Source organism: Centroberyx affinis, unplaced genomic scaffold (assembly GCF_046629955.1).
Source record: "Centroberyx affinis isolate AG114_WGS23_722 - 3 ecotype Tasmania unplaced genomic scaffold, CSIRO-AGI_Caff_v1 ptg004577l_1, whole genome shotgun sequence".
In the NCBI taxonomy this organism is placed as follows: Eukaryota; Metazoa; Chordata; class Actinopteri; order Beryciformes; family Berycidae; genus Centroberyx; species Centroberyx affinis.
The window spans coordinates 82,081-104,101 of record NW_027282200.1 but is presented as its reverse complement, the minus strand read 5'-3'; the positions used below and the strand labels follow the sequence as shown (position 1 = coordinate 104,101).

General features: G+C 41.0%; 1 protein-coding gene across 1 annotated transcript; it reads left to right on the top strand.

Moving 5' to 3' along the window:
- Window positions 1–4,977: 4,977 nt before the first annotated feature.
- Window positions 4,978–20,906, top strand: cds1 (CDP-diacylglycerol synthase (phosphatidate cytidylyltransferase) 1; the record flags this gene model as incomplete). The annotated part of the gene is made up of 12 exons (XM_071544443.1): window positions 4,978–5,132; window positions 8,849–8,945; window positions 9,277–9,374; window positions 10,882–11,021; window positions 13,095–13,153; window positions 14,939–15,021; window positions 15,567–15,654; window positions 17,048–17,116; window positions 17,811–17,963; window positions 18,239–18,358; window positions 19,362–19,465; window positions 20,613–20,906. Coding segments are annotated over 12 exons (1,299 nt in total), but the record flags the coding sequence as incomplete, so codon positions are not given.
- Window positions 20,907–22,021: the final 1,115 nt, after the last annotated feature.

Here is a 22,021-nt window from a genome sequence, read left to right as displayed (position 1 = left end):
GGACACTCTAATTACCAAGCCGCTGTCAGCATGCATTATATCAAATACCGACCAAAATCAAATCCAGTCAAGAACATAGGGTCTGGGAAAAATATGGAATTTTAAAATGGAAACCGTGTGGGAACCCTGCCAATCATCTCACATATTCTGATATTTGTCGCTGTGAAGAACAATCTTCATCAATACAGTAGGGCTGCAACTAACAATTATTTTCATTGTCGATTAATCTGTCGATTATTTTCTCGATTAATCGATTAGTTGTTTGGTCTATAAAATGTCAGAAAATGGTGAAAAATGTGGATCAGTGTTTCCCAAAGCCCAAGATGACGTCCTCAAATGTCTTGTTTTGTCCACAACCCAAAGATATTCAGTTTACTGTCATAGAGGAGTAAAGAAACCAGAAAATATTCACATTTAAGAAGCTGGAATCAGAGAATTTTGACTTATTTTTCTTAAAAAATTACTCAAACCGATTAATCGATTATCAAAATAGTTGGCGATTAATTTAATAGTTGACAACTAATCGATTAATCGTTGCAGCTCTACAATACAGTGATATGACCTAGTTAGCAGGGGCAAGATGTCTATCTGCGTAAATCATATTGAACACCAGACAAAATCTTCAAAACAAATCAAGGTCTGGATAAATTATGGAATTTTGTAATTGAAAATGTGTAGGAACCCTGTAAATAAATTAATACAAAAATAAATTTGAAGGTAAATTTGAAAAAAATGTGTACACGTTTTTTAACTTGTGAGCACATGCTAATTTGTTTGCATGAATTATGGCAACACATAAAATAATGAAAATGAGGGTATGACACAACCAAAACGAGGGAACCATATGTATCTTGTTCACTCAAATTAATCAGAACGAGGTCATGATCTCTCGTACACACGTAATACCATGTCGTGCCCTCCATGTAGTAAATTATATGTGTTTTATTCTCCTGCAGCTACTCTGTCGGCTCCATAAAAAGGGTCAAAGAGGCTGGCTCTCTGAGGAGTGACCTTGACACCTCACTTGGCTATATTCAACCTCTCCCTCACTTGTTTTCCGTGAATTGGCCCACAGTTTAATGCGTTTATTATTTTATGAGTTTATTGGATGTAGAACATAGAAATGAAGTGATTAAAAAAACACTGATTAAACTCAATGACAAGAAACCGGAAAAAGAGAAATAAATTTATGGTGTTAAGATAATAAGTGGCTTGTAAAGCAGAACAAAAATTTCAAGGCAGACAAGAATGGAAAAAATGTACAGTACTGTGCAAAAGTCTTAGGCACCCAAGAGTTTTTATATAAATTGTGTCTTAGATGTTTATTCATTTTTTTCTGCGTTAGTGTGTCAGTAGACTGCTCTTTATAGTACATTTTTTGATATTTAGAAACTTTTCATTTAATTATTTTTGAAAGCATGTTCACTTTACTTTTTTTCTTTTACACGTGCCTAAGACCTTTGCACAGTACTGTATGTTTCATAATAGTGGTAGGATATTGAACAGGCCAAACCAGTAATGTGATGTGTGGAGCATTTTAATGACAGGGTGGAGCCCAAGCCATTTGTGTTATTTGAAAGATTCAAGAGAGAGTTGCAGGCCTTTGATTTAGTCAGATCCTGAAAGGGAAACTTCAGTTTTTTGGCAAAGTGACTGGTAAATCACAAAATTCGCCAGCCACTTTCACAGCCAACTAGATTCCTTGTCTAGAAATAGGACCTATGATGGTTGCTATGTAAAATCTTGGAAAAGTCATGTAATTTTGAATCAGGGCGTGGTGTGAACCCTGTTATCCCCAGCTGTATTATATAGATAAATTCATGGCCAGACAAACCAATAATCAGTCAGTTTATTGCCCCTTGAAAGGAAAGTGCATATATCCATAGAGTTCATCACATGTGACAAACTGACAGAAAACATGTTATACTTCAGAACAAGCTCAATCAGTAAAGCAGAAACAGGTCATAGGCATAACAAGGAAGGACACAAGAAAAGTTAGTTTGTCAATAAGAGGACAGGACACTCACTTTTCATCCACCTGCTACATTGGCAGATTCTGAAATACACCAGCCACCCATCCTATTTTACCAGTCAAGTATATGTGATGATGTATAGAATGGAGAAAGAACTTCAAATGATGGTTGTTTACCTGTCATAGTGTCTGGTAGAGTAGACAAACTAACCTGCCACAGCTAAAATTAACCAGCACTTATCTAGCAGCTGGTGTTCATTTCCTACTATGATTAGTGATACAAATCTGTGAAAACCAAAACGACTTGGAGAGTGTTAACAGCCCACTAAGTCCATCTTCACTTCATTGACAGTGCCGTCTGCCAGCGGTGTGTTTTGACCTGCGGTGTGTTTTTCTTGCCTTTTTCAGTCAAGATATGTAAGTTAGGCAGTGTAGCTTTCCACTGTTTCAGTCTGCAGGCATCAACCTTTCCCTCATTAAAACCTGAGTAGGAAGCTACTCTTACCGCTCTTCTCTCCTGAACCGGTCCACTGACACATGTGACCCCCCGTCTCAACCCCAACTTGCTCCCAATTACAGCGCTTTCCCAGCTAATTACAACGCCAGGCCGAGGTCAGCGACCTTATTGCTAAATTAAAAGCTCTCTGCCTCAACCCTGATCCCTCTGCTAACCGTATTTAGCATGGTTTGGGCGAAAGCAACCATGAAAGGCAAGAAATGTCCGAGTGCATCAGCAAGCCTCCTCTCAAGCACATGAGGAAACCCAATCTCCCACAATGGGTGTGTGAGCTCTGGAGGAATTTCATTTGGTTTTAAAAATAGCCTCTTTTGGGGAGAGAAAAATAACATCTCCACTTGCCGTGTCTTACATGATAGACCGTTACTGGTGTTGACTTCAGAACAAAAATCCTGGAGTTAATTTCTAATGTCTGTCACAATACGATTACTCTGATGTTAAAGAGTCTGAGACCTAAAAACAAGCATTATCGCATTGTTCTCTGCTGCTCTGCCAACAAACTCATTTTCGTACCTGCCTCAATGCCTGGTAAATTACAAAATTCACCTGACTTGTCCATTGTTTTACCATCCAGATAGATTTTTGGAATGGAGAGGAAAATCTTACCCGTAATGGCTGGTAGAGACAACTTTGGCCACCACAGACAAGGACTTTCCAGCAGTTGGCTGGTGGTCAATACTTACTGTGGTCCTCCAGCCTAGAAAGATTATTGGGTATAACAGGAGATAATAAAGCATTTTGTGCCAAGGACCCCCAGGTAGATGGGCTTTGGGCTGAGGGCCCACAAACATCCATTTGGCTCAGGACCACTCTCATATGAGAGGTAACTTTGGATTGTGGCTGATAGAAAATTAAATAAATCAAATTATTCTTCAGTAAAACAGGACGACGGAAAGGGGAAAGTACTGAAGTTTTTTTGATTTTGTTTTTTTTAACTGTCACTAATCCAATAAGCAAACTCTGTCTCCATGAGGTGAACTAAAAGGAGCCATTTTTCTATCACAGAGAAAAAGGTGGCCAAATTGACGTGATGTGCAAGTTAATATCAAGTGATCACACTGCATTTAATTTGGATGCTGTGTAACATTTAAGAGAATTTGTCTGTATAGTATCAACACAGAATAGAGGCTGGATGAATTAAATTAGATCAACTTAATTAAAGATGAATGCATGGAAGAGGGCTTTTGCAGTAGCCAACCTCCCTGTTGACTGGGTTTAAATCCAGATTAAAGATTCATTAACACCAATAAAGATGTTTACCTCCCAGGGAGCAGCCTGTTAACCTAGCGACATGAGGTATAGCCTTTCAGCCTGGCCATGCTCAGCCAGTAGTCCACCTGCTCAGAGATGACGGTTTTAAGGTTGGAATGAAACTTTCTGCTTTTATGGGAATTTTGAATTACTTGAGGGATTTTCAGGTTGGGATCTGTGGGAACTTTAGAAATATCAAGGGCAACAAAATACAAAATAAAGTAAAATACAATTAAAAATAAGGAAGAATCAACCTGCCAACTTCACTAAGTAGCTCTTCTGGTTGCACAGGTAAACTAACTGCTGTCATGTTCAGGTGAGGTTGACTTTGATACACTCTACATAGCTTCAAGTGAGAGGGTTTGGGAGGTTGAAGAAAATCACATATTATATTTTGTTTATATTCTCAAAATTCCTACCTTACCTCACAGCCCTAATCTAGTAATAGTAATGGTAGTAGAAACTAAACAGGAATGAATTCACTCATGTTTTGGTGTTTTTGAATTCCTGTAGGCTGTCTGAGGTTCGGAAGGGAAAATTTGTTTGAACACACACTACACTCGCAGGCCTGCTTGAATCCTAGCTAAGCGTAAAGGACATACACAAGTTCCTCTGTCTCCTCCCCTTCTCTGACCAACTAAAACCACCTTCTGTCTGCCCGGCCTCGCGTGCCTGTTCTCAGATTAGACTGGACTCTATTTGACTGCCCCAACATTTACTTCTCGTTTGCATTTATGGAACTTTCAAAGTGCCGTCTCTGTGTCTTTCTCATGATGGGTTGCTGCTGTGTGTGTGTGTGTGTGTGTGTGTGTGTGTGTGTGTGTGTGTGTGTGTGTGTGTGTGTGTGTGTGTGTGTGTGTGTGTGTGTGTGTGTGTGTGTGTGTGTGTGTGTGTGTGTGTGTGTGTGTGTGTGTGTGTGTGTGTGTGTGTATGTGTATGTGTGTGTGTGTTTTTTTGTTAAGTAGTGTACGTTGCTCTGCGTTCTGTCTTGTATTTTCTACATTGAGTTGATTGTCAGGTGAACATTCATGTCAGAAGTCAGTGTCTGAGAAAGGAATAGAATCCCGCACACTGTCTGAACTTGCATGAGTGCGCAGGATTCTATTCCTTTCTCAGCATCTATACCTTTTTGGTTTTTGTCCTACGCACCTGTCACTCAAAGATCTTTAGGTGTGTAAAAATGTATTTTTTCTAGAAGTCTGTATCTAAATATCTGTACATGTGTGTCTCCTGGCAGGAGGCCGATGGCGAGGACAGGCTGGGCCTGCAAGGCGAGGCAGAGGGAGAAGGCGATGGTGACTCCAAAGCAGACACTCCAGATATCCCTCCCTCTGCAGATACTGACAACACTCCACAATGTCTCAACAAAGCCCTGGAGGGGCTGCCGCCCAGGTAGGCCCGCTCACACACTGATACACACAAGACATGGATCCAAACTCTGCTGTTTGTTCCTAAAGTGCAGCCTGGAGCCAGTTGTTACTACTTCCACATTCTCACAAACATTCTACTGTTCCTGCCACACAGTAGAGTAAGATTCTGTAGTTGGCTCCACTAATCACAGGTAATTTAACAGTAGTGTCAAGCCTGCAGTCAGAAGTAATGTATTAACATGAGGGTCAATTTGTGCTCAGCTGGCTTGGTCCAAGATGGCGGTGAGCCAACGAACACCCATGAATTTTCGTCCACTGGTCGATTGTGAACCATTAAATTGATACTGTGAAACATAAAACACCAAATAAGATCAACTATTTTAGCTGAATTTCATTAAAATTACCACCATTGTAATGAATTCACTAATTTGTGCTTTTACTAGGATTAGATTTGCAACTGTGTGTGTTGGGTCTGCAACATCAAGGAATATGACCATGCCACCATTCCCTACCCTTGCCCATTTTACATTTTAGGTATTTAGCTGATGCTCTTTTCCACAGTGACCTGCAACAAATGTAACAGTGGGATAAGCTTAAATTTGTAGAATTCCAACATTTCAAGTAGGAAAGTGTGCAACCATCTAAAATGTGCAGGTCAGTTTGGTTCCTGCTTTTACATACTGTAGACTCTCTAAACAATTCAAGCTTTTAAATAGAACTGAGCTGAAGAAGCCTAAGCTCTTGTTTCAGTGTACTTCTGCCGTAATGTATTAAATAAATGGGTTCCAACTGCCACTGCTGCGAGCAATTTTCCCTCACTCTCTCATGAGAAGAGTCTTTGACAGATTGATTGATCATCTATCCCCAATGCATGTAGGTTAATTGGACCAGAAATAGCTGGGAACCTGGAGAGGTGTTTGAACATGCTGTTATTAATGCCATGAAGGAAACACAGTGGCTGGTAAATCCCAACTAACTAAAGGCTGATAACCTCACATAGTGGCTGATAGAGTTCATAAACCTACTGATCATCAATTTTCTCAGGATCCTGAGTGATTCACAACAGTAGAATAAGCCTCAATCCATAGATCACCAACATGGAGTGCAAGTAAGTTCTTCATTTTACACAAAAGGCAAACAGGGTTCCTTCTTTTATATTCCTGTCACCCTAGAATGATCATGTACTGTAAGCCTGCTACATATAAACATACATGACACTCAACAATAAGTAGTGGTGGTTAAAGTAGTTGGTGGATTTTGAGGTTCACCAGCCAATTTGACCTCTAAGGAAAAAAGTTTTCTACCCTCTCCACACACACACACACACACACACATTAGCCCCACAGCAAGTCAGTAACACTGAACCATCACACATTCCTTTGATGGATTTTCCTCCTATTACCTGTATCTCCAGTTCAGCCTGTTGGATTTAGAATTTGTGTCAAGTATTGTTGGTACTCAGTTTAGTAGCATTTACGGGTTTAAATGTATGTGATATGAAATGAAAACATTAGCATCATGACCTTTGACCTTTAAAACACTCAAAAAACATTTACTGCTTTTTCTTTTAATTTAATTCTTTAATAAATTATTCTTTTAATTGCAAAGAGGAAGAGTACAACAAATGTTTTTGGCTGGGCATCAATGGCTGATGATTGCTTTAATTCTGGAAAATGAATAGTGCTCTTCCTCTTTCACGGTCTGGAAATATATGCAAATATTATTTGGCTATCTCCAATTGCACACAAAGGTTTGGAAAGTATGGAAAAATATTGTTGTGCTGTCCCAATATACAAACGACTACACATTTTTTGTTGTTTTAGACCCGTGACATATTCTGATATTTGTCGCTGTGAAGAATAATCTTTATTTATGGAGTGATGTGGCAGAGTAAGTTGGGACAAGACGTCTGTCTGCGTAAATCTTGTTGAACACCAAAATCTCTGGTCTGGAAAAAGTATGGATTGTGTAGGAACTCTGCCTTTTGCAATTAAATAAATATTCTTGCACATTATATAACTTTGGCCTTTCTTTTGAGTGCGGAGACACTTCCTGCCAGCAATTCTGTACTGTTACACTTGTTCGATTTTGCCAGTTTGAGTCCCGAGTGCAGTGAACACAAATGAACTTGGTCCTGTTTGATATACAGATGAGAAATGGAGGGCTTGACCGATGAGTGATGGACAGGTCACAGGGCTTAAAGGCTCATGGAGAGTGCAGCACTAATCCCTCTAGGCTCAACTGCCATTGGAACCGCTGTGCTGCAGAGACCTGTGGATGAACAGACCACAGAGAGACAGAGGGATGGGGAGAGGAATGAGAGAAATAAAGAAGGCAAGGAAGAGGGAAATAGAATGGGGAAGAAAGGGAGGAAGAGGGAAAGAGAGTGGGGAAAGAAAGGGAGGGAGACAGAAAGGGAGGATGAGGGGAAAAGGGAGGAAGAAGGAAAGAAATAATGGGGAAGAGGGGAAAAGAAAGGGAGGGAGAAGGGGAAGAAAGAATGGGGAAGAAAGGGGGAAAGACAGAAAGAAAAAGGGAGGGAGAGAGAAAGACACAAAGGAGGAAGAGGGAGAGAAAGGAAGAGGAAGAAGAGGGAAACAGATGGATGGCGAGGATGGGGTAGAGATGAGCAGAAGGAGGGATGGCGACAGAGGAATTGGGGGGATGGAAAAACAAATGAGGCAGAGAAGAAGTGGGACTGCACATGAGAGAGAGAGGGAGAGGGATGGAGAGATGAAGGGAGAGAGTATATGCAAGAAAGAGAGAGGGATGGAGTCAGAGAGAGAGAGACTGAATGACCATGCAGAGCTCAGTGGAAGCAGCAGCAGCAGGCTTTTTCATGATGCAGCAGTTTTCCCCTCCATTCATACAGCAGGCATCAGACTCTTTCCATTGCTTGGCTCCTGTGCCGCTTTTAGCTATTTCCCCCCTATTGTTTGGCTGTGAGGCAGCAGTGAGTGCAATAGTTTGACTCACAACAGCATGCATGGCATATCTTGTTGAAAAACACTGTTATCAATGATACCTTATCAGCTTGTTTTATTCTATCATACTCAGATATTCCAGACATTTCAATTTATACTTCTGGAAGTGATAGATTTCTAGCTTTTGAAATGCTCCTGAAATGAACTTGCAGACCCAACTGATAAATGTAGCTAACGTCCATAGACCAAACAATTAGAGCAGTTACATGCTTTTGTTTTGACACCAAGCATTTTAAATCCTCTGGTTTGGTCAATTTACACAGTAATAAAACATAAAAGTGAAGGGATAAATACACAGTGATAAAATGCAATGATTAAAGCATTTAAAAAGAAGAGAAATAAGTGACTAATTTGAGGTAAAAAACAAAGACACCTCAAAACAAAGAAAGAAATGACCAAAGTTAAAAAATGAAGGGTTTCATTCCAAAACACTGTATACACATTTGGGGGGGGAAAGTATGCCTGGTGTTCATTGCTTAGTATTTGAAAAACAGAGACAATTAATTATATTTTCTAACACATTATTGCATTGTAGTTAAAGGGTTCAAGAAAGATAATAACTTTTTAGTTATTACTTTCATGCCAGCAATCATTTTGTCCGAGTAGGTGTTACACTTTTCAAATGGTATTTAGGCCTATCTCTATTTGTAATGAAACTCTTCAAATGAAACATGATTAAACAATTGAAGCAAGCAGTAATGTGATGCTGAAGAAGGAAAACATATGATTGATGGAAGGTTTCCTTTTTCCCCAGATGGAAGAACTACTGGATACGAGGGGTTCTGTCTTTAGCCATGATATCAGGCTTCTTCCTCATCATCTACCTGGGACCTATCACACTCATATTAGTGGTAAGTGGCATTGGTTGATAGACATTGTAGACATCCTGCATTAGTACTGCTGTCAATTACCAGACCATTCCTTATAAATTCCTACAAATGAAAAGAGAACAGAAATAGATTTTTTCCAAACAATTCCTCTTGGGAATGGAGCTAAAGTGCAACAGTCGTTCAGCAAACAAGCAGTAGAAAGTGGGACTTCTACAATGGCAACATCTCTACCAATATCCAGTTGAACTATACATTCTATTCACTGAGAAAAATATGTCCTGATCTTTCAGTTAAATTCGCAGGCCTAAGCTGTCTTGTCACCTTTCTGCTCTGTTTCCATCCTCTGACGCAGGTCATGACCATCCAAATCAAGTGTTTCCAAGAAATAATCACCATCGGCTACAGAGTTTACCGCTCCTATGATCTCCCGTGGTTCAGGACACTAAGCTGGTAAGGAGAATGGATGTCGCAGTGAAATAATGGATGTAGATATATTAGTAGAGTAATTTGAAAACGCTTAAAAGGGCAATACTGCAGAATTTCAGCTTTGATTTGTGCTACTGCTATACTCTAGGGGTAGCTATATGTTTTAGGCATTTCAGAGTGACTTAAATGGAGTAAATACGGATCCAGTACACTCGTCTGTTGATGGACACACATTGGCTGTTGTGGGGATTGGACTGGATCCTACAGGGTTTCCAATGGTCAAGGAATTTTTGGAATATCTTGGAAGTTTGACATGTGTATTCCAGACAGAGAAAGCCAGGGAATTTGGTAAATTCTCCAGGGAATTCAGGGAATATAAGGAAATTTTACAAATGGGTCACTTTACAGGAATATGCCAGAATGTTTTTTTTACAACTTGTTTCACACATTCATTGCATTAGATGCTGGTTTTCATCCCAACTGTAGTGGAAACCAGACTTGTTTACCACTTTTTGAACATTTCTGAGCTGAAAAACATCATCAAAAAAACCTTGAAGGAATATTTTTTTTTCATGGAAGTGCACAAACTAAGTTATGTGAAGTCATGGAAAATACTTTTTTTGTCACAGCCACAGGACTGTCTCTCTAACCTGCCCTGCCCACCTGAATGTTAAGTCTGTATTCATAAACATTCACTACTGTCTTAACAAAGTAAAATATATGCCAAGAAGATTAACAGCCAGAAACTAGCAGTATTTCTCTTTTGAAAAGGTACCATTTAGCCGTAGCCACACTCCCTGTAATTCTCCTGTCCCTTCACTGAAACGCTGACTCAGGTTGTTTTCCACTGCAGGTAGTTCTCTGAATAGCTAATACCCACCTACCCCTATGGTTCTTCTGTTTGTTCCTATTTTAGTTCTTATGTTTCTGTTAACAGGTCACCTTTGCTTGCACGTACGCACACACACACACACACACACACACACACACACACACACACACACACACACACACACACACACACACACAGTATTCACAGTGTAACCCAGAACAAAGATCACTGCCATGCTGGAAGTGAAATGAAGCTACTTGAAACTTGCCCTCTTCACCAAGCCCTCCCCCATGAACTCCCCCCAACCTCCCCCCTCCCCCTCCTCATACACACACACACACACACACACACACACACAGAGAGAGCAGGTCAACATACAGTAGGTGGGAACAAAAGGTATAAAAAGCAGCGTTTGCTCACACATCCAATGCAAGAAGACACACAGAAGTTTGTCTTTTCTCTCTCTCTCTCTCTCTCTCTCTCTCTCTCTCTCTCTCTCTCTCTCTCTCTCTCTCTCTCTCTCTCTCTCGCTCTAACACACACACACACATATACAATACCACACAATGCAGATCAATGTACAAAAAGCAGCATCTCCTCATTTTATACACACACCTACAGACATTTATGGTGATGTCAGCATGGAAGCACAAAAAAGCAGTAATGTGGAAAAACAATCCCTGCATTCCTTTGCCCCAGGTACTTCCTGATTTGTGTCAATTACTTCTTCTATGGTGAAACGGTCGCTGATTACTTTGGGGCTCTGGTGCAGAGGGAGGAACCGCTGCAGTTCCTGGCTCGCTACCACCGCTTCATCTCCTTCGCTTTGTACCTCGCAGGTAGGTCTCGCCCTCAAGACAATACAAGTGTTATATCTCGCAAAACACACATGGTCTTTGGCCCCTGCTCCCACACACCTTTTTTTTTTTGGAGGTGGATTAGATTTCACCAGCCACAGTGAGGGTGTAGAGGAGTTGAGTTTGGTTTAGTGTAAACAAATTACAGTGCTGGAAAAAAGAAGGAAAAAATAGAGAAAGGACAGACAAAAAGACCTTTGTGAGAGTAAAAAAAAAAAAGAGATTCTCACTCAAAAGGAAAGGGGAAAAAAAACATCAAGATGACTTGAAATAGCACAAGTTAGTCTCTATTTTTATGTTTCATCGTCTCCAGGCCTGGTTTGAATATCAGTTGGGATCAGGCTTTTAAAATCAGACGTGCCTCGTATTCTGTCTGTATTTTCTTTTTTTCAGATAAACAGTTTTTTTATTTTTCTTCTTAATCATAATACAAAATATATGCATCACAAAGTATACACACAAACCTCCCACCTTAAACCCCCCAACTCGTCATCACCACATACACAATTGGCCTTGGTTGTCAACATAAATGCGTTCCATCATATGCAGTGGACACAATAGTTAAAACTAGACAAAACTCAACAAACAAACCATCACAAAACAAGGAAGTACAGAACAAAAACATGTTTTGTCCATGCATAGATTGTGACACTAAACACGAAACATGCGACTCCCCCCAGAATATGGCCCATGTCAGGAGCCCTCCAAGAAGGTTAAGTATTTGCCCCATTTCCTAATATATACATCCAATCTTCTAAACTGTTTATAGGAAATCTTTTCAAATGCTGCCACTCTTGCCAACTCAGCAGCCCATTCCTGGACTGAAGAATCTGTCTGCCTATCATGATACTAGTTTGGACCCAACTTTTAATGTATTTGTCTCCTCCCATTAAGACTGATCCATTACCTAAAACAAATAATCTGGGGCTGAACGGAATTTGGGTCTCTGAGAGACCATATATCCTGGCCCAAAATTCTTGAACTTTGTCACAGGACCATAATCTGGAGGGAGTCTATTCTGTCTGTATTGATTTCAGAAGTGCAGTGTTGATTGATTTTGGAGTCAAATACGAGGAATAGTGAAGGTTAACCATAAAACAAATGGGGATAGGGGTGTCATCATCAAGATTACATACTAGTATATGATTGACTCACATGTGTAATCTTGTAAAAAGGAGTGGTTGTCAACAACAACAAAGCCTCTTGCCTAAAAACGTATTGACTATCTTTTTTAACTGTTTTAGTACTAAAAGTAGAGGTGTTTAACATGCCTTGCATTTCCAGAGGATTTTAATTTGTTCGTTGGACATCTGAATAAATGTCAAATCACTGTTAGCAAGATGGCACCAAACTGATGGCAGGCTCATCACAGCAGCAGTCTGTTTTTTCGTTTGCTGCTGCTGTGACAGTAGAGTTTCCCTCTGGGATAAATAGAGCTCCGATCCATCGATCTACCAGTTGCTGGTTGTAGAGTCTATAGTGGAGTGAAAGCACTTCTTCCTGAGTCTTGCTGACTTAGTTGTCTTTGAGTTGACCCTGTCCAGTCAGCCAGGCGTCAGCTCTACTTTAAATCCCGAGGATGCATCGGAGCAGACTGTATATTCCTGACCTGTCTGTAATAATGGCTCCCCCGAGGGCCTCCCCACACTCCCCTAGACAAACCTGACACAGGAGCCTCCCAAAGACAGCCCCCTCAACGCAAATCTATGAGTCGGATTTCAAATCAGTGCAGCTTCTGAGTCACATAGTTCAGTTTGCCATTGTCCAGAATCACCAAATAATGACGTTCACTATCTCTCAAACGGTGCCACGTGACCTTTTCCAAAGTCTTAGTGTTTTCAGATCTTGCACAGAGTTAAAGCTGTTTCTTCAAAAGAAAATGTCACGCCAAAATGTTCATGCTCAGTCACAGGCATGTCACACACACACACACACACACCCCCCATATATAATAATTTATAATATGTCAAGAATATGTTTGTTTTTTTGTTTTTAATCTATTCCCTTCCAACTCAGAACAAAACAACTGACTGCATGTTATCTACTCTTTCACAGGTTTCTGCATGTTTGTACTGAGTTTAGTGAAGAAACATTACCGCCTGCAGTTTTATATGGTGTGTATCAGCCAAGTAACCCCTCCCCCCCTTCCCCCCAGCACTAACTGTCCTATCCATCCCCTTCCGCTGCTTCCTTCTTCCTGTTATTTCCCTCTGAGAAGATTTCGGAAAATTCATCTTATGTACAGTTGTTGCCATTGTAGAAGTCACACAAGAAATTGTTTGGTAACTGGTTGGTTGAAAGTCACTAGTGTTTGGTGTCATGTAATGCCATAACTTGGTTATACTGTATAATATTCACAAAAGAACTGTCCGCAGTAGTAATGCAGTATTCATCACGGATGGATTCATGACTTCTGCAATGGCTACAGCTGTATTTCACCCACATTTGTTGTCTACAAATTAAATGGAAGACACATCAGGCTGCCTCTTCTGTCCAGTGTTTTTAAATGGGTCACTGTGCAATAGGCCTAAGGCAGACTTACACTGCCAGAATGCTTTTAAGCACTGAATTTGTTGGCCCAGACTAATTTTCTTGACTAAGGGCATCTGAGAAAAAACTATGGCATGGGATTTTCATTATACAACATATACCCACAGAACTTGAATGGACAGAACGGTCATTCCTATTCAAATCAACGTTCCAGGACAGTCGTAGCGGCGGCCATTTTTATGTGAACCGTTGGGCTAGCTTCTGTATAAAACAACTTACAGCAAGTTGCTTAGGCGAGAGGTTTTGCAGCAAAGCAGTGAAATTAAGTTATCACTCATGCCACCACTATGGACTTTTACAAGCTGCTGCTGTCTTCTTAAGTCACCAGTAGAAGTGGTTATAGTTAGTCTCAGTTTCAGCTGATGTCCGTTAGCTGTTTAAAGTTAGTGAACGCTAACTTTTCTTCTCTACTAAAGGTAGGCTAAGCTATGTTATCGGTTATATTATGTTAAAGGTACCTCTCTAGCTTTGCTAATATACTGATTTTGATAATGCTGTTAACCTCATCGCTAGCGTTAGCTTTCAGTTGAGTTTTGAGAATTTGCTAAGCACTCGCGCAACAGACTCATCTGCACAGTTCTCAAGCAAGTGCGACACACACAGCCTTACTACCCAGACTTGCGTTGTCACCTAGCAGCTAACCCTTAAAATTCCCATTTTATGCTGTACTAGCCAAATTACCATAGCAAACAGTAGAAGGACCGTTCTATCTGTTCAAGTTCTGTGCATATACCATTTGGCAAGCGCCTTACAGCGCCTTGACATTTTTAGCATGGGTGGTCTCAGTGGGAATCAAACCCCTAACCCTAGCCCTGTTAGTGCCATGCCATACCCACTGAACTACAGGATCACCCCCCCCTTCTCTTCAAAGTGGGGCTAAATCTGGTTATAATCTTTTAATGTATACTGACAAAATAAGGCCCTGTCTCAACTTGATTCATCAGTTCTGTTTAGTTTTGTCATGTTGCCATGTTGCTTTTTTTCTGTGTGAAATGATTCTAACCATTATGTTGCAAACATCCTCATAAATCTCCTCTTTTGTTTGAATATGTCCATTAAATGTGTGCCACCCATCTCAAAATATTTCCCAAAGCTTTTCTGCAGTCCACATGCTAGCCTGCTCCACCCATGTTATCATACGTAATATGTCTTGCATCAGTGGGTTGTATGTTTTTTTTTACGTGTGCCTCAGTCTCACCCTACAGTGTGTGCTCCGTCAGTGTCATTCACCTTGTCTGTCTGTTTGTATAATTCCACTATTTTTGACATGAGCCAACTGTTCTGAGCAGGCCCAGCTACATTCCAGTGCATTGACACTGTGGTGTTTGTGTTTGTGTTTGCCATTCCAGTTTGCTTGGACCCATGTGACCCTGTTGATTGTGGTAACTCAGTCCCACCTAGTCATTCAGAACCTGTTTGATGGAATGATCTGGTAAGCGGGACACAGACACAGACCTGAGGAACCTGCCTTGTCTCTTTGCCTGTCACTGCACTTGTGCTGTCGCCACTGTGTTGACTGCTGGGGAGTTCTTCATGTGGGCTTTTGAAGTTTGAGCAAAGCAAGAGGAAGTGGTTCTCAGCAAGAATTGATTTCAAAATAAAAGGCATATTGAATCATGTTCAGTTTCAGAGAAAATTGTTTAAATCAGAAGAAGTGAGTTATTTCACTCGAACTTGATTTTTCCTCTTTACTATTTTTGTAACATGTTATTGCCAAGTAATTGATCACATTAATATGACACCCAGGTCAGGAAACTTTTTGTCTACCCAGTCACAGTGGCAGGTACATCTCAGAAATTCACCAGCTACTTTCACTATTTTATGAGACATCTTTAGAGTAGAATAGGACCTCCCAGGTGATGGTTGGCTATATGCCCAAGTGGCTTGTAGAGCAGAGAAACTTAACCAGAAATTGGCTCGTGGTTGGTGTTAATTTCCCCTCCACCTCTTAACATTGTTGAAATTCCTGTTTTCCAGGTTCATTGTCCCCATCTCCATTGTGATCTGCAATGATATTATGGCGTATCTGTTTGGATTCTTCTTTGGCAGAACTCCACTGATAAAGGTAAAACAGATATTTCCTTAATTTTACATTACATTTGCATGGCATTTAGTTGACACTAATTGAAAGCAACTTACAATGAGTGCAACAGTAGAAAGAGCTTAACCTCCAAGATCAGCATTGCAACAAGCAACCAATATTGAGGAGTGCAAGGAACCACAGTGCCCTGACAACAGTCCTATGCTAGAAAAAGACAAAAATAGGAGAGCATTTTCATCATTCATGGTTCAACTGCAGTTAGAATCTTAAGAGATGGCCATGTTTGTTGAGAAAAGACGGTACAGAGAGGCATATCTGTTGTAAATTGTAAATGGAGGATTTCAAGGAAAGGGAAATGAGGGAGACATATTTTCCCTGGAGAAATGAAAATGGCCTGGTTGGCCAACAGAGTTGACATTTAGCTGTCACTCTTATCCATAGCAACTTACAGTGAGTGAAACAGTAGAATAAGTGCAGATTTCTAGATTTCAACATTACAATCAGCCAATACTAAGGAGTCCCAGAGTGATCATGTATGAATAGAGGATTGCTCGGTAGGGAAAGAAGAGCTGGGGAGAGAAGGGAGATGAAGATATGGTATAGGGTTGGGCAAATGGATGAAGACATTGGATGAACTGAATCCATCACCATTGCTGTTTTTTTTTTCTATTTATTTCCCTGATCTTTGGTGATTCAAAAATTAGCCTGGTGGGGGCTTGTTTGCCCCCAGATTCTCAGATTCTCTGCCATTCGACGGTGAGCTTTCACCAACCCCAAACAGATCTGCAGTGTCTCAGACAGGCAAACCAGCTAAAGAATGGACTCTGCACGGCTTCCACAGGCTCTATATGAGACGGGCGTCCAGCTGCTCCGCTGTAACCTGAACTTTGCGAAAGTGAAAGATTCAGGCGATGAGCCACTTTCTCCAAATTGCTGAACACTACAGGGTCAAACTCTGTGTCAGCAGTTGCACCTAACTGGACCAAACTGTCAGCCAGTGCCTCCACATAAAAGAGTACATAATCTGGTCCCATGTCTACGAGGAATTGTTCAGAAAAAGAAGTGAAGATTTGCTCTCTTTTCAGCCCTTGGAAATTCGACATAATGGTTCGATATCTAATTGGGTGAGAGACATTAGAATTCTGTTTTTAAAATTTTGTTCTACTGTATAACGTTCAAGAAATGTTCAAACGTTCAGCACTGCCATGCTAATGCAGGATAGATACCGTGTAAGTGCATGAAGGGAGACTTCTACAATGGCTACCACTGTACATCTATCCACGCAAGAACTATCTAGTGAATAAGAGCTGGGGGGAGCAGGAAGAGTCACATGTGGTCTGGGGCGAGGGCGAGTGGAAACCCCGTGTCGTGTTGATGTGAAAGACGGCCTCTGTTTCTGTCTCTGGCCTCCCTGCAGCTCTCTCCCAAGAAGACCTGGGAGGGCTTCATCGGAGGTTTCTTCTCCACTGTGGTCTTCGGCTTCATCGTGAGTACACTCCCTCCGCTGTCACAACACTCGGTCACGCGGCCCTTATTCACTTCTCCACAGTTTCCAAATTAACCATGCACCCAGGGCAGGATTTTTTTTTTTTTGTCCACCGGTTGCAGTGGCTCAGCTAGATTTTTAGAAGACCAGACAGATAGATTGTTAAAATAGAACAGTACGTCCAAATTATGCTTGGTTATCTACCAAAGTGGCTGATAGTGTAAATAAACTTACTAGCCACAGCCAAAATCCATCAGTGTTTGGCTGGTGACTGTTGGCAATTTTGTGTCATGGTCACACCTGTACCTGACAGTGCTTTCACAGCATTCAATCACATCGCCCCTAATTCCTTCCCTAATTCTAGCCTTCAACATTTCATGGTTTAAGTACACGCCAAGGAGGACTGGAAACTTTTTTTGTCCACTGACCACAGTGGTTGCAGCATCTCGAAATTTAGCAGCTACTTTCACTATTTCACCAGACAGCTAGCAGAATAAGACCTCCAAATCAGGGTTGTTTATCTGCTTAGGTGGCTGTTGGTCACAGAAATGTATCAGCATTTAGCTCAACGTTTGAAATTACTGCCCAAAACCATGAGCCTCTGTTCAGCAAGTCTTGTGATTTGATGACATACCGTTGTACTAAACCAGAGTTAATTAGCTGATCCTTTCTTTGTGTTTTGTTGTCATGTCAGCTGGCCTACCTCCTGTCCCAGTTCCAGTACTTTGTGTGTCCTGTGGGTTACAACAGTGAGACCAACAGGTTTACCGTCGAATGCGAGCCCGCTGACATCTTTGTGATGCAGGAGTACACTCTTCCCGCTGTGATCCAGAACACACTGAGATGGGTAAGGCTCTGCTCTGCTCTTTCTCTTTCTGTGTTTTAAAAGCTTACAGCAGGTCTGTTAAGAATGGAGCATGATGTAGCTGGCATAAAGTGATGCCTTCTATAAATGGACCAGGTGCATAAAGATGGTAGCTCACTATACCGATGTTATTCGATCCTCTTGGCTCGTCCTCCAGTGAATTATGCACCCATTATGCAGATGGAGACACTGCAGAATTGATCTATTGTCTTTCTGGTGTTTTTTTTCCCCCATCTCTGCCTCTGTCTCTCTTTCAGAAAACGGTGAACCTGTACCCCTTCCAGATCCACAGCATCTTCCTCTCGTCCTTCGGCTCTCTCATTGGGCCGTTTGGCGGTTTCTTCGCCAGCGGCTTCAAGCGAGCCTTCAAAATCAAAGTGAGTAAAATCTCTCTCCCTCGCCCGTTACCACACTCATTTTCTCTATGATTTAATTTCCTTCATCAGGGATATTATTGTTTCCCCTGTCTTTGTATGCATCATCTTTTTGTTCAACCATTTTCCACAAAGTTGTGTGCTGTTGTCATTTCAATTCTGTTAGTTTTCAGGTGAGATGTTTTTATTAGTTTTTTATTTTTCTATTTCAGCTGCACAACTTTTTTTGCATCTCTGCTATCTGTGCTCGTTATCATTGTATTTCATCACTGTTTTTTTGCTCCAAACACATCAAGCTACAAGCTCACAGACACACAGGTATTGGCTTGAAGGAAAACATTTAAATGTTGCTGAAACCTGTTGGGTTGAACCTCCTTAGCTGTAGTGAAGAGTTGAGATTTTACTTAAAGGGACAGATGGCTCTTTGTCAGCTTAATCACTCACACAGTAGCACACATTCACTACTGCAAGCTGTCCAGTACAACCACAGTCTTCTGCTGTTGGCCACTGAGCAGCCACTGGGGCTTAAGTGCCTTGCTTAAGGGCAACTTCCAGTCACAAGCCCAGTTCTCTAACCTCTAGGCCACCGTCACCCTTTACAATTACTGTAATTCTGATGAATGATTCAGAATTTTGACTTGACTAAATAATATTACAACATAAAGAAAGACACTAGGTGAAAATTGTTTTTTTCGCATCTAGTATCTCTGTCGGATGTAACCTGCTGCCAGTGAGATCTGTGACTCCCTTTACACCTGGCATTAGCCTGCATCCTGGGTGACTGGATTATGTTCTGATAGAGCAAAAACACATAAAAACCAAGTCGCAATGCACTCAAGACGTACTGAAGATCTGATCACCTGAACCACCTCTGGAAGTTTTAAGGGAGGCATTTGATTATCAACTTGTTACTCAGATAGTAATATACTTTCCAAAAATGGATGGTTAGGTGCAATGGAGGCCTGAATTGTGATATCATAACAGCCCTATTTGTTCTCCCCTGCAGGACTTTGCCAGCACCATCCCCGGCCATGGCGGCATCATGGACCGGTTCGACTGTCAGTACCTGATGGCCACCTTCACACACGTCTACATAGCCAGCTTTGTCAGGTGAGCAGAGGAACAACGGCATTAATGGCTGTTTGATCAGAGGGAGTGGTGTCTATCTATGTCTATGTCTACAAGTGGATACTAGTAAAAATCTAATGATTATAAAAATACTAAAAAATATTACCAACTTCCTCACAGGATCATTTGTACAGCACTTTTCTTCAAGTTACAAAGTGCTGTAAAATAAAAGGATCCAAAACACACCAACACACAATATATATAGCTATAGCAAAGGGAAAATTTGCACTGCTAGCTCCAACCATAGCTTGTTTTGGCAGAACTCAGAAACCATACTGGACTCCCAAAAAAGAAATTAATACTACTACTACTACAACATAATGATAATAACAATGAACAATAACAAGTTAATTACAAGTTTATAAATTGTGTTTTCAGTTGTTTTGGGGTTTTTTTTTACATCAGAAAATAATAGAAATGAGCCAACTGGTAGACAGTAGACAAGCTTACCAGCCACAACCAAAAGTTACCAATGTTTGTCTGGTGGCTAGAAGGAATTTACCACTCTTGTTGCGTTTGCTGTAAGCATTTGAGTGTAAAAATATATATTACAAATGCATATTGTCTTTGTAAACAGGGCTAGAAACAAATGTTCTTATCCACCGGCCACAGTGGCTGGTATCACTCAAAATTCACTAGCCACTTTCACTATTTTACCAGCCAACTAGACTTTTGAATTGAGCAGCACTTTCAAATGATGGTTGGTTACCTGCCAAAGAGGCTTGTAGAGTAGACAAACTCATGAGTCACAGCCAAAATACACCAGCATGTGGCTGCTGGTAATTTCAAGAATTAAGAATTAGCATATTTAAAAAAACCTGAGTAAGCCAGGTAGGTAGATAAAGGAGAGAGTTGCTGTGTGATTTGTTTGTTTGAAGTTGTCTGAGCAGCTGTTTTTGTGTCTGATGCTCTGTTGTTGGTTTTTCTGGACCAGTAAAGCCTTTTTTTTTTTTTAGAACCTGTTATTTATTTATCCATCAGCCTCCAAGAGTAGCTGAATTTGTTCTTACTTTCTAGACTTCTCTAGTTCATGCAATTGGGTTGTAAGGCGAGGTAGCGAGAGTTTTGGTTTCTCGTGACGCTCCGTCTCAGTGATGTTGTTGTTGTTGTTGTTGTTGTTGTGTTGTAGGGGACCGAATCCCAGTAAGGTGCTGCAGCAGCTGTTGGTGCTGCAGCCTGAACAGCAGCTCAGCATCTTCCACACTCTGCACTCCCACCTGAGAGAGAGGGGCATGCTCCCCCCCGCCGCCCAGGCCGAGTGAAACACACGCAGCTTCACAGGGTGATGACTGGACTGCGTGTGTGTGTGTGTCTGTGTGGGTGTGATTTGTTTGGAGAGTTTGTGTATGTGTGCATGTACACACACACACACACACACACACATATACACACACACGCACACAGAAGTCTGCCTGTATGGTATATGATGCCGGGCCCTTCTCCATCATCATCCACCTCGGCTCTACGTTTGATTTCCAACCAGCTCATTACCGTGAATTACAACCTGAGGTGATGCTCCCGACTACGTGGAATGACCTCGTAGCCAAAAAAAAAAAAAAAAAAAAGAAACCCAATAACATTCATTGCTTTCCACTGGGATCTGCACAATACACGCTACAGGAGCAAACAGGCAGTCCCCATCCTAAAGACTCACAGGCTGCTCTGAAGAAAATGTCTTATCGAACAAAACAGACTTTGAAGCACACGGTTTTCTCAACGTAGGGTGGACTGTGAAAGTGCAGTTTCCCTGTGGACGGCAAATATTGCACTGATTTTAGCTGAACAGAAGGATAACAGAAGCTTTTACCAGCATAAACTGGGTCTGTAGTGTTGGGCATGTGGACTCGAGCTACAGCAAAGACTGTCAAGATTTGTCTTTCTGGGGGTGTGGGGGGGGGGTTAAGTAATGATGCAGTGGGATGTACAAGACTCTTCTAACACACTTTAGACACTGTTTTATAGACTATGCTCTATTTAATGGTCTTAACCTCACCACATAACAATAGAAAACATGAAGCATGTACTTAAGTCCCGTCTCGGGCTACTGCTGAACTAAACCGTGTTTACTCTCCTCTTCCACAGCGTGACCTAGTCTAGCTTTTAGGTTTCTGTGTATCTAAGTAACTCGTACAATAAAAGCTTGACTGTAGGCATGGATAGCAATCACTGTTAATGCAGAAACTAGAGCAGCAGCGGCACACGCCGTCAAACACTCTACAGTACACTGTGTGTGTTTTTCTCAAGTTATTGTATTACTGTATATAAATATACTGATGATATTTAGCTGAACAAATACCTAATATATATATATATATATATATATATATTAAAAAAAACTACTTCTGTGACCTGTTGGGGAAAATGAATACTATACACTTTTAAGCTATGAGAAATGATATGCAAAAAAAATGGGATGTAACTCATTTGTAGCCTCTAGCATGAACAAATTGTATGGGATTTTTAACAGGTAGACACAATAGATTTGATCTGAGGTTGCTGCTTATTTAGAGTGTGGTGGGTGAACTTTTACTTGTGATT